This window comes from Lissotriton vulgaris, chromosome 2_1, assembly GCF_964263255.1.
Source record: "Lissotriton vulgaris chromosome 2_1, aLisVul1.2, whole genome shotgun sequence".
In the NCBI taxonomy this organism is placed as follows: domain Eukaryota; kingdom Metazoa; phylum Chordata; class Amphibia; order Caudata; family Salamandridae; genus Lissotriton; species Lissotriton vulgaris.
In genome coordinates, this window is record NC_141687.1 from 35,036,069 (window position 1) to 35,049,011 (window position 12,943).

The following is a 12,943-nucleotide window of genomic DNA, read 5'->3' on the forward strand; positions in this document are numbered from 1 at the left end:
CTGTCATTTCAGTGCAATCTGGAGAGGAGCCTGCTCGGCTTCATGACTGGGATACCAATCCTGTTGTTTCACTGCACTCTGAAAAGGAGCCTGCTCAGCTTCATGGCTGGGATAACATGCTGTTTGAGTGGATCGCGGACCGGGTAGAGCGAGACATGCCCCTGCTGACACTGCCTCCCCAGGAAACTGTACATAAGGCTCATAGCCCTCACGAACGCGAGACTAAGCACTGCGCGCTATCTGTGGGGGCCGTACCCTTGTGTGTTGTGTTTTGTTTATTTTAAAAACCTGCACTTTGGAATTGCTTTTAAATTGAAATACCTTCACTCTCTGAGGTGCTCCTGCCTTGCTCTGATCACACCGCACGCCTCCCGTTCCGACCCCGTTCCACCGCAGCTGATAGCTGTTTGAGTGGAGGGCGGACTGGGTAGAGCGAGACACGCCCCTTCCCTCCCCCCGCCCTCGGAGCTTAAAAACCAACGTATGCCTAGACCGCGCAGAAGGCGCGCCAAAGGACTGCCCGTCTGCGCCCGTCCGCGCCCAGCCGGGACCAGGGACCAGTTATAATGCCCATTTGATCTCCTATACATCTTACGAGATCCATAAACTTCGGGGGCACTGGCCCATTAGCCCTAACACCAAGCTAGCGGCCTTACAAGAGGGAATCCTGCACCTTAAAGATCCCTGCCCCGAGTACCCTATCCACAGTCCCGAGCACTTACATCCCACCTGCTTCAATGAACCCCCCGGCGTCCATCTTCTCCCTCTCCCAGTCAGCTAGCTCCCTCATCATCGTTTACTTAAATACGTGGTCGCTAGTAAAGCACCAACTTGAAATGTTCTCATTACTCGATGCTGACAGGCCGGATATCTTGCTACTATCAGAAACATGGCTCAATGATGACTCCTACCCTGACATCCTGGCAGCAATACCCACTGGTTATTACATCCTCCACGCCAATAGAACTTTGGATAAACCTGGTGGCAGGGTGGCAGCGATCATCTTACAGAAATACAAATTTACCACCATACAGGCTATTAGCCATCCGCGTGTCGACAGCCTTATCCTTAAACTTGACTCTCTCAGGTTCCCTCTCATCTGTGCCCTCGTCTACCGTCCCCCCGACCATATGCCGCAGTTTCCCCAGCTCTTTGGCGAGTTCATTTCTCAGCTAGCAATCAATCACGCCCGGATCATTATCATCGGCGACTTCAACTACTGGCCCTCCGATACCCATGAGACCGCCACCTCCATCGAGTTCACGGACTCTTTATCAGGCATGAACTTCACTCAACTTGTTCATGAGGCAACTCATGTCAAGGGGCACACCCTTGACCAGGTCTGGACCTCCAACTTAGAAATAACCCCCCCATTGGTTTCCAACTGTACCTGTCCGATCATTACTTTATCTCCTTCAACCATGGCCTATACCCCCTGCACCATGCCCCCTCCACCAGGTAACTTTTTGGCCAGAAACTGGAAACGAGCCAACTCAGCGGACTTCCACACGCTCCTAACAACATCCTCCCCCAACAAATCGATCCCTACTCCCCCTTCCCTTCAGGCCTCTAACCTCGACCACTGGCTGAAAGCAGCCAGTGACATAGTAGCTCCTATGAAGAGAATCAACCTTAGGTTCCCCCACGACGCCCAACGTTGGTTCTCCGACGATCTAAAAAGAGGAAGTTGGCACTTAGGCAGGCCGAGCGCCGGCGGCGTTGTTCATATGCTCCTGAGGACAAAACCGCCTACGTAGCCTTGCTAAAAACCTACAAAGAGGCCATCCTTCAGACCAAAACTGCCTATTTTTCACATAAATTTCCTGAAGTCATCCACCAAAACGAAGTATATTTTCTCTATTGTCAACGAGCTAGTCTTGCCCGACAGGGTAACTACTAAACTAAACCCGTCGCCTCCCAAGCCTTATGTGACTCCCTGAATTTGTTCTTTGTTGACAAGATCACCCTCATTAAGGACAATATCCCTACCCCCATCTCCCCTCAACTCCCCCTGTAAGTTGCACAAATCTCTTCACTTTTGACCACATTCCTCCGATTTCTCATGAGGAATTCGTGACCCTATTGAACAAAGTGAGATCAGGCTCTCCCAACGACTGCTTACCCCCCCCCCCCCCGCCCCCCCCCACATCCTGAAAGAGGCCTTCCTTGCCTGCCCCGACTCACCGCTCTCTCTCCTTAATAACTCCCTCAGGACAGGTACGGTTCCAGATATCTTCAAAAACGCCGTATTGGTTCCAATACTCAAGAAATCTAACGCTGACCCCCTGGTGTTGAGCAACTTCCGCCCCATCTCTTTGCTCCCCTATCTCAGTAAAATACTGGAGGCTCACGTCACCAATTGCCTCAGCTCATTTATTGATCACTCTCAGTTTCTCGAACCCCCAGCAAGCAGGTTTCAGGCCTGCTCACTCCACGGAATCGGTCATCTTAGCGGTCATGGATGAGCTCAGGAGAGGAGCCGACATTAACATCACCCAGGCCCTGGTACTCCTAGATCTGTCGGCGGCCTTCGACACGGTTGACCATGAACTCCTGGTCGACCGTGTCAGTAACGCGGGCATCCAGGGGCTGGCACTCAAGTGATTTACCTCCTTTCTCCATGGCCGCTCTCAGGCCGTCCGTTTAGAGAACTTCATGGCAGGGGACACAGGGCTGACCTGTGGAGTCCCTCAGGGTTCGGCTTTGCCGCCCCTCCTCTTCAACTTATGTATGCAACCCCTTATGTTACTACTTCGGAACAGCCCAGTTAAAATTTTCAACTACGCAGATGGCCTCCAATTGATATTTAACCTTGATTCCTCCAACACAGCTATCAATAATTTCCAATCCACTATGACTTGTATTAGTGAGTGGATGTACTCCAGCCAACTTAAGATGAACCCCAATAAAACTGAGCTCGTCCTTACTGGCGGTCCCTTAAAACCCTGGAACCCTGGTTTCTGGCCTCCCTCCTTGGGCACTCCTCCCGTACCAGTAAAGTCCGTCAAAAGTCTTGGTCTTATCATCTGCAGTGACCTGTCCATGAACCCACAAATTAATGCTGTTGTTTCCTCTTGTTTCCTCCACCTCCTTAGAATCCGCAAAATCTCTAGGTTTCTAACTGTCGAGGCCCTTACTTTGGTGATACTAGCATTAGTCACATCCCGCCTCGATTACGCAAATGCTCTTTATGCTGGCATTCCAGCCTACCAGCTTCATCGCTTACAACTTGTTCAAAACCAAGCAGCCAGCCTCATTTTTCGCCAACCTAAACATCACCATGTCACTCACTTAATGAAGAGCCTTCATTGGCTCCCTGTGGCAAAACGCTGTGCTTTTAAGCTGGGCTGTACCATCTTCAGGGCCCTCGCCAGCCTTGGCCCTGCTTTCGTTTCCTCTAGAATTCAACACTATACCCCATCCAGGGAACTTCGGTCCTCCCACCTTCATCTCCTCACCACCCCCACTTTCAAACGGAAAAAAACACGGTGGTCTTAGCTTTTCCTCCCTAGCCCCCCGCTTCTGGAACTCCCTCCCTAACAAACTTAGATCGGCGCCCTGTTACACACAGTTCAGAACCCTTCTCAAAACCTTCCTCTTCTCACAAGCTTACGACTAGCCTCCTGTTGTCCTCCTTGCCCGCAGTCCCCTGTCCGCAGCGCCATGAAACCGCTTGTTGTAAGTGTGCTTTAAAAGCCCTTTTAACATAACATTTTAACATAACATAACAATCCTGTAGTTTCAGGGCACTCTGGAAAGGAGCCTGCCCGGCTTCATGACTGGGATACCAATCCTATTATTTCAACGGACTCTGGAAGGAAGACTGTTCGGCTTCAGGACTGGGATACCAATCCTGTCATTTCAGGGCACTCTGGAAAGGAGACTGCCCGGCTTCATACCCTGTTGCACTGCATGATTAAAAATGGGGGGGGAACCAATCCTTTCCAAGAAACTCTGTAAAGAAACATGCTCGGCTTCAGGACTGGGATACCAATCCTGTCATTTCAGGGCACTATGGAAAGGAGTCTGCTCGTTTTCATGATTGGGATACCAATCCTGTCATTTCAGGGCACTCTGGAAAAAAGCCTGCCCGGCTTCATGACTGGGATAACAATCCTGTCATTTCAGGGCACTCTGGAAAAAAGCCTGCTCGGCTTCATGACTGGGATTCCAATCCTGTCATTTCAGGGAGCTCTCGAAAGGAGCCCGTTTGGCTTCATGACTGGGATACCAATCCTTTCAAAGGCACTCTGGAAAGGAGCCTGCTCGGCTTCATGCCCTGTTTCACTGCATGATTAAACATGGGGGTACCAATCCTTTCCAAGGCACTCTGGAAAGGAAGCTGTTCAGCTTCATGACTGGGATACCAATCCCGTCATTTCAAGGAGCTCTGGAAAGGAATCTGTTCGGCTTCATGACTGGGATACCAATCCCGTCATTTCAAGGAGCTCTGGAAAGGAATCTATTCGGCTTCATGACTGGGATACCAATCCCGTCATTTCAAGGAGCTCTGGAAAGGAACCTGTTCAGCTTCACGACTGGGATACCAATCCCGTCATTTCAAGGAGCTCTGGAAAGGAATCTGTTCGGCTTCATGACTGGGATACCAATCCCGTCATTTCAAGGAGCTCTGGAAAGGAACCTGTTCAGCTTCATGACTGGGATACCAATCCCGTCATTTCAAGGAGCTCTGGAAAGGAACCTGTTCGGCTTCATGACTGGGATACCAATCCCGTCATTTCAAGGAGCTCTGGAAAGGAATCTGTTCGGCTTCATGACTGGGATACCAATCCCGTCATTTCAAGGAGCTCTGGAAAGGAACATGTTCGGCTTCATGACTGGGATACCAATCCCGTCATTTCAAGGAGCTCTGGAAAGGAATCTGTTCGGCTTCATGACTGGGATACCAATCCCGTCATTTCAAGGAGCTCTGGAAAGGAACCTGTTCAGCTTCATGACTGGGATACCAATCCCGTCATTTCAAGGAGCTCTGGAAAGGAACCTGTTCGGCTTCATGACTGGGATACCAATCCCGTCATTTCAAGGAGCTCTGGAAAGGAATCTGTTCGGCTTCATGACTGGGATACCAATCCCGTCATTTCAAGGAGCTCTGGAAAGGAACCTGTTCAGCTTCATGACTGGGATACCAATCCCGTCATTTCAAGGAGCTCTGGAAAGGAGCCTGCTCGGCTTCATGACTGGGATACCAATCCCGTCATTTCAAGGAGCTCTGGAAAGGAATCTGTTCGGCTTCATGACTGGGATACCAATCCCGTCATTTCAAGGAGCTCTCGAAAGGAACCTGCTCGGCTTCAGGAGTGGGATAACTATCCGGTCGTTTCAGGGCACTCTGGAAAGGAGCCTGTTCGGCTTCATTGCCTGGTGCACTACATGATTTGACATGGGTGTAAGTGTTCCTGTCTTTATCCTGGGAGTGTTTACAAGCAAATACGTCATTAATTTATCAAACATATTTACTTAAAATATGTTTGTTGAAGTAAAAGTTAGTATAATTTAATAGCACCAAAGTAATTAATTCAAAAACGAATATTCGATTAGATTATTCAGAAAACTAAGATATTAATTTAATGTAATCGAAAAAATGATTTAAATTAATGCAAAGTTCATAATAATTTAACACTGAATTAATAAGAGTAATTATTTTTAAGTTACGTGTTCAAGATGATAAATTTGAAAACGTATAATTAAATACATATTTAAAAAAAACATACACATAATAAAAGATTCACTCTATTTGATAATCTAAAGGGGTGTTCTACCGCTGCTGCCCTTGATTTTTAGCTGCCGTATTTGAGATTCCACCTGCACCTCTTGTCTTTTTTCTGCTCCTGCTCACGCCTTTTGGGGGAAAGATGCCTCAAACCATCTCTCTGCCCTGCTTTCCGCTCCCAGGACTGGTCTACCCCCTGCTGCCGCAAGCCAACTGACATCCGCGGCCGCAGAGAGGGGGGGACTACAGGTCCCAGCTGCCCCAGCGGCAGGAAGCCGCCTACGCCCAGACCGCGCCCGGAGGCGCTTAAGTGCAGAGGAGAACCCCGTTTCGCAGGACGCGCGTGGGTGGCGCCGGGCTAAGCCCGGGCAAAGGGCGGGCCATCTGTGGCCATCAGGGGCCAGAAGAGGCCGGGCCGGGCCAATACTCTGACATCATCGACAGAAATTAGGACTAAAGTATTGTCAAGTGAGCCGTAAGAGACTTATTGACTTGAATACCTTTCCTTGCAGTTATTACTGTTGGTTATAGTGTGGCAGGGTTCTTTTGTCACCAATAGCAATTTGTTCTGCTACATGAACAAACCAATTCGTAAAGGGGGTGTAGGGGTAGGGGGTGTAGAGACGTTGGACGCTTATCTCCAACGGGCCGAATCAGCTGTGGCTAAGGAGATAGAACTTGTGGAGAGGAGGTTATCACTGGATCCACTCAGTCAAATTTCAAACTCGGTACTAACTATAGAATTAACTGGAGGCACCCAAGCCCCTCTTGAACCCTGACAGGTGCTAACTGCCCCCCCCCCCCCCCCCGGGATGACCTGGTGTCAGTTTTACATATAAACACCACTTGCTCATCCACACCCAGTCCTCATCCTTCACCTCCCATTACACGCACAAGGCAGTTACGGGTTTTACCGGCTGCCAGATGTAAAGATCCACCGGGGAAAAGAAAAGCAAAGAGCGCCCGAAAGGAAGCCGTCAAAATGCAAAACAAGCTAGGAAAAAAAAATCCACACCTGGGCTGGGTAGTCAAACAGATAATCTAAACGCTGAAATAAAAGAATATTTTAAATAGTTAAATATATATGTGCTGGCATTAGTGTGTGTGTATATATTTAAATAATTTAAATGTACAGGATCATGAGCAGTGCATCCCTGTGCTCACTTGTACAAACGAGCACATCCCTCATTAAAGATACTGAGAATAGGCTACCTGGACACCTTCCCAGGAGTGCATGAGGCACGTGTAACCCTCCTGTCAGTAAAGGCTGACAGGGATGCTGAGCCCCGTTTGTCACAATACCGCATCTGGGGAGATCAACAAGCAAAACCGCGGATCATTCATTCTTACCAGGAACACTGGAAGCCTATTTGTTTCAGTAACTTACTCTTGGAGTTTAAATATAGGTTTTATTAAGACATTTCCTGTGACATACTGTAAAGGGTGCAGAAATTTGACGACAGGATTGTATATTTCTAACATACCGTTTCACTCCATAGATCTGAGTTAGTAATGAACAAGGAGGAAAGCAGGTGGCATATATACAGAGTTGTGGGTGGTTTGTGCTGGTTCTTAAAGAAACAGGACTTGCCTTAGCTGTCCCTCTTCCCTGCAGTTTTAAGATAACGTCTCACGCTATTTTCAAAGGCAGTTACACATGTGCAAGTTTACTTGCTTATATATTCACTACACTTTAACGCTATTCCCCATTTTTGAGTGTACATTTACACCTAAGTGTATATTTACACGTCTCCATCCCCTCACATCAGTGGGTGGAGCCTCCTGCAGCAGGCTGTACCAATGGTCTCCATCCTCCTCACATCAGTGGGTGGAGCCTCCTGCAGCAGGATGTACCAATGGTTCCACCCCCCTCACATCAGTGGGTGGAGCCCCCTGCAGCAGGCTGTACCAATGGCCTCCATCCCCCTCACATCAGTGGGTGAAGCCTCCTGCAGCAGGATGTACCAAGGGTCTGCATCCCCCTCACATCAGTGGGTGCGGCCTCCTGCAGCAGGATGTACCAATGCAAAGTTACGCTTTGTAGAGGTAAATGGAGATGTCCACTTCGGTAGCCGAGATCTCCCTAGGAGAAACTTAAAGAAGAATGAATAATGTTTAGGATTAGACCTGAGCATATGAAGTCAGTCTCAGCATATGGGATTTTATTGAGGATTTGGAACCATATCTACCTACATGGAGTGGCACTGAGCCCTGGGCATATGGTCAAACACAAATGTTTGGAATTATCTAGCCTTTAAATTGCTCACAGATTAATCGTAGTAGTAAGTAAGTAAAGTATTTATTTGTTGATTAATTAAAATCATTACAAACAAGGAAAGATAAAAACAACCAAATAAAACAAGCATATACTATACACAGAGTTATTAGTATCTTAAACTGATACTCCAATAATACGTTGATAGATGACCATTCCATTGAAACGTTCTTACATTACGCAATAATTAAAAATCCATAAAACCAACTATAATGCCTTATGATTGCCCCAAAAACTATTATAGCAGCATTTACATAAAGTGACTTATGTTGGCAGATGCAATTACAAATACAAATATTAGCTGTATTTCATGTACAAGCGATAGTAAAGTGCAACAGTAATATATTATGCAATAAATAAAATAAATAAAACTTAGTAAAATGCCTTATAATTGCACCAAGAACTATTATAGCAGCATTTACATAAAGTGACTTCTGTTGGCAGTTGCAGTTACAAATACAAATTTTAGCTGTGATAATAATAAAGTGCAATGTGCGCAACTATATTAAAATATACTCCCAGTCCCTTAAACTAGCTTAACACTTTGCATCCAATTAACATTAAATTATGTTCCTTACGTATTTTATATCGCAATACAGTTATTTACCCGTTCTAATCCTTTGAGTTTCTTCTCTGCAATAATGATAAACTTAACAAAAAGATAAGTAAGTTTAATATTCGCCCCACTCAAACAGGTAGTAATCGCTTGTCTACATGTTCTAATTCCTATTTCATTAAAGATCGGTTTTAGAATGGTCTTCCGAGCGTCTGCCAAAGCTGGACATAAAGTTACTATATGAATTATTGTTTCATCACTTTGCCTACAAAGCCTGCAAATGCTTGATGACCATTGATTCTCCCATTTTGGTATGCCATCCTTAGTCGGATATCTTCCCAACCTCAAGTGCATGAATTTATTCTTAAACCTTAGTTTTAAATGATATGCTAAATAGGGTTGAGGCGTCAGCTTAACAAAGGAATTAGCAATTGTCCAGAAATGATTTATTTTCCTCAATTCTTCTTTGTCAGCTATAATCGTTAGTAGTGCGGCCATTTGATTAATTTCTTTTTTTAAAACTACTTTACTCCTCATTTCATCTTCTAAATTAGAGCAATCAAAATTACCTAAACATTCAGTAAGGTACAGCTGCCAGTTTTTTTAGTATTCCCCTGCTGAAATTTCAAGCCAACATAGCTTGGCTAAAGATCCTTCCTCCGAGCGGGCTAATGATATTAAGGACTTCAGAAATGCTGATTGACGCGCCACAATTTGGTTTTTCAATCCAAATTCCAATCTTATGTTTGCTCGACTGATATATTTAGGGATTTTAAAAACAGCTTTATAAGTTCTAATTTCTATATCGTCAAGCACTTTCGCGTCTTTGCCCCGAAAGATGACTGAGCAATAGTCCAATGACGGATTAATCGGTTTATATGTGTTGCCTAATGGTGGGATTAAGGCTGAATCAGAGGTTTGAAAACTTGAAGAGACGTTGTTATGGACTTTCTCAAAGTGAGAAGGTTTGCAATTTGCTGCCGAACTAGAGAGTGAGCTTAGATGCTTACTGCCTTTGACTGAGTGGTCTAGTTTTGTTGAAACAACGCACTTTAAATGGTTGTGTTTTTTGGCACACAGGCTGTCACAAGGGCAGAGGCTCTGAAATGCCCTTTGGAGGAATCTGGTCTGATTCTCTGCAGTACTCAGTTCATTTTGCACCGTGCCTTTATGGCCATAGTCCAAAAAATCGGAAGTCAGGGCAGAGTCAAAAGGCCTGGAGTAATGTGTTTCCATGGTTAACGTTTGGGGCCCACCGAATCTGTTCTGGAAGAATATTGTGGTCCCAGAGGGATTCATGTCACATAATCTAGACGGGAAATAACAACTACAGCTGAAGTTTGGGCCGTGGGGGAAATCTACGAATGAGAAAGTTGAGTTCAGATTCTAGGTGAATGCGTACAGGAATCTAATGCAGCATCTATTTGGGGTTCAAGAGTAAGGCCTGGTCTAGGACGGTTTATAGGCGTTTTACTGTTCCTGTGCGTGACCTGGATGATGGGCCTGTTCAAGATCTGTGGTCCAGGGTGTGATGCCTTGTTTCACACAAACACTCCACGTCTGAGAATTTCTGTTTTATCTCAGTTCACGTGAGTAGGTTAGCTGTGATCCTATATCCAACATGATTCCAGCATTGGGCGTTGGGTAATAATGATCTTGAATCTTGAGGATGATCTCAGTGTAGCAGGTAATACCAAAGGACCAGATCACTCCTGGCAGTGAGCTGAGCTAGTTGAGCCCTGAAGAACCCTAGTAACCAGCAAGTAGATTTTAAAGGTTCATGCTGGCATTGACTTCAGGTTTGCCAGGAAAAAGACGATCCAATTCCAGGGCTTTTCATGCACATCAAAATTCTGAAGTCTGCTCTATAGTATTGAGTGGTGGATAGCATTGAATGCAGCTGAAAGGTATAATAGGCTCATCACCGCTGACCTGTTTAGTGTATGACAGAACAACGCTTGCCTTAACAATGCATGCCTAAACAACGCAGTCTCAGCCACAACTGTGACTTTACTATGCATGCCTTTCCAACGATTTTCATTGTAAAGGCATGATTAGCAAAGGAGTATGCTTGATAAAGTTCATACCCCAGCCCCCTCGCCCTGAGCCCTAAAACCCGGTACCCAGTCCTGCAAACCATCACATCCTCAGCATTAAAAACGACCCTTGCACCCCACCCTGAGCCCTAAAACACGGCCCCATGCCTAATAACTACCCTGACCCCAGGCCCACTCCCCTGTGCCCCAAAACCGACCACCCTAAAAACTGACCTTCCCTCCGCCCTGAGCCCTAAAACCTGGCCCCCAGTCCTGATAACAACCCTGACCCCAACCCCCCGCCCTGAACCCTAAAGCTGGCCCCAGCCCTAAGAACTGCCCCTTCCCCTCGCCCAGAAGCCTAAACAAAACTAAAAAACTACTTACCAAGCTGCTGTTCCTTGGAATATCCTCTGCAGAAAGTTTCCAAAATCCCTTGCCTACTCATTCAAATGCTAGATCGCTGACTACATTTACAACGTAAATGAGTGGTTAAGGCAGATGCGTGGAAAAGGCATATGCATGGTTAAGGCAAGCGATGTCCCACTTGTGTTGTAACGGCATGCGTGGTTTTGCCATTTCCTGATCTGTTGGCATCTGGTGGCAATGTGGATAGGTTGTATCACACTGAAGTATATTGGGGCTATACCTGGGCACACAGGGCTATGTTTGCCCCTCTAGATGACATGTGGCCACAGCAGTGCTTTTGAACCAGTAATGGGGAGTTTGAAGCTGCGCCTGGGCGTACATATCAGTAACTTTTGAGGCTGTAAAGTGACAGCTTAGTTCATTATTGGGCACTTGATGTCCGAGATTTAGCATTAGATGGCTGTGCTTGGTTACCCGATGGATGTGCCTGAGTACTGGATAGCTGTGCTTCTAATGAAGGATTACCGTGCCTCTGGAGTATGACCATAGCACCAAAGAATTCATTACATCCGTAGCGCCAATACATGTGATGCTGGGGAGGTCAAATGTCATGCAATTTCACTTTGTGTGTATCTCCAGGAATAAAGAGCATGTGATGTCACTCCATGGTGATGTCACTGAGGTCTGAAGGGGTGCGATGTCCTTTTCTGTACTCTTAACATTGTGGCAAATTGACGTTCATGCTTGAATTATTGGAAGCCACTAATTCCCTATTCTGTCTTCTTTGCAGAAAGCGGGGCACTCTCGGCGGTCCTTTGGGCGCTTCACTCATGGTGCGTTGGATTGTAGTCACCCAGTAACCTTTCACTTCTTACCCATGATATTTACTTTTTTTATGCCACTTCTGTCACCTGTGTGGCCCATTTTGACTGCTCCCTTCTGCCTCCCATCCTCTGAGCATTCTCCTCCCATCTGTTACCTCCCACCCTCACCTCATTGTTCTCTTTCCATCTCCCTGGTTTCCACTCAGCCGCCCTTCTTCGTTTCACCTGCCTGTGCTCTGACCTCCTTGGGCTTGCATTTCTTTGTGTGACACAATTCAGTTTTTATAATTAAGAAGCATTCATGGTGGTTTTTCATTAGCATTTTCAGTGTTCATAGAGGCAGGGAGGGGTCAACATATTCAGGGGGTCTTTGAATCTGACAACTGGTGAGGACCAAAAGTGGATCCATACTGCCATTATGTGGCCAATGCTTGATAAAGTGACTGCGCGCAAGGTCCTTCTTTACTCTTGTTCACTCATTAGTATTAGTCCGTTGACTTTGACCTTCAGAATCTGACCAGGTGCTCCAGGCAGACCTCTAGAAGTGGACATACTGCTCCCGATCATCTCACCAAAAGGAGGCGCATTCCTACAGTTGAAGGTTTGAGAACTGGATCTGAAGCTCTAGAGAGTGCCTTAAAAAGTAGCCAGGATACTAAAGAAGGTTTCAGGATCTTTTTGGAATGGCAAACAAGATATCCAGAACTGGGTTCAGTGCTACACATATGACCTCTAGACCTGAACACATCTGTGCTGATGCTTCCAAACTTGGGTGTTGTAGACACGGCCTCAAAGTCTGAATGAAATTATCTATCCAGAACTGGGTTCAGTACTACACATGTGACCTCTAAATCTGAACTCAGCACAGCTGATGCTTCCAAAGTTGGATATTGTAGAACGGCCTCCAAGTCTGGATGAAGTGATCTATCCAGAACTAGGTTCAGTACTATATGTGACCTCTAGACCTGAACACAGCGTAGCTGATGCTTCTAAAGTTGGGTATTGTAAAACGGCCTCCAAGTCTTGATGAAGTGATCTATCCAGAACTGGGTTCAGAAATGCGCATTTGACCTCTAGACCTGAACACAGCACAACTGATGCTTCCAAACTTGGGTATTGTAGACAGGGCCTCCAAGTCTGGATGAAGTGATC

At 46.3% G+C, this 12,943-nt stretch overlaps 1 protein-coding gene across 3 annotated transcripts in view; it reads left to right on the forward strand.

The window, feature by feature from the left end:
- The window catches only part of SPEG (striated muscle enriched protein kinase), a 1,422,155-nt gene that overhangs the window by 280,547 nt on the left and 1,128,665 nt on the right, over positions 1 to 12,943 (forward strand). The window contains exon 2 of one of the 3 annotated variants that reach the window (XM_086954405.1): positions 11,758 to 11,800. The exons of the other annotated variants lie outside the window; for them this stretch is intronic. Coding sequence (XP_086810531.1) covers positions 11,758 to 11,800 — 43 coding nt within the window. The remainder of the gene's footprint in view (positions 1 to 11,757; positions 11,801 to 12,943) is intronic. 3 annotated transcript variants of the gene reach the window in all.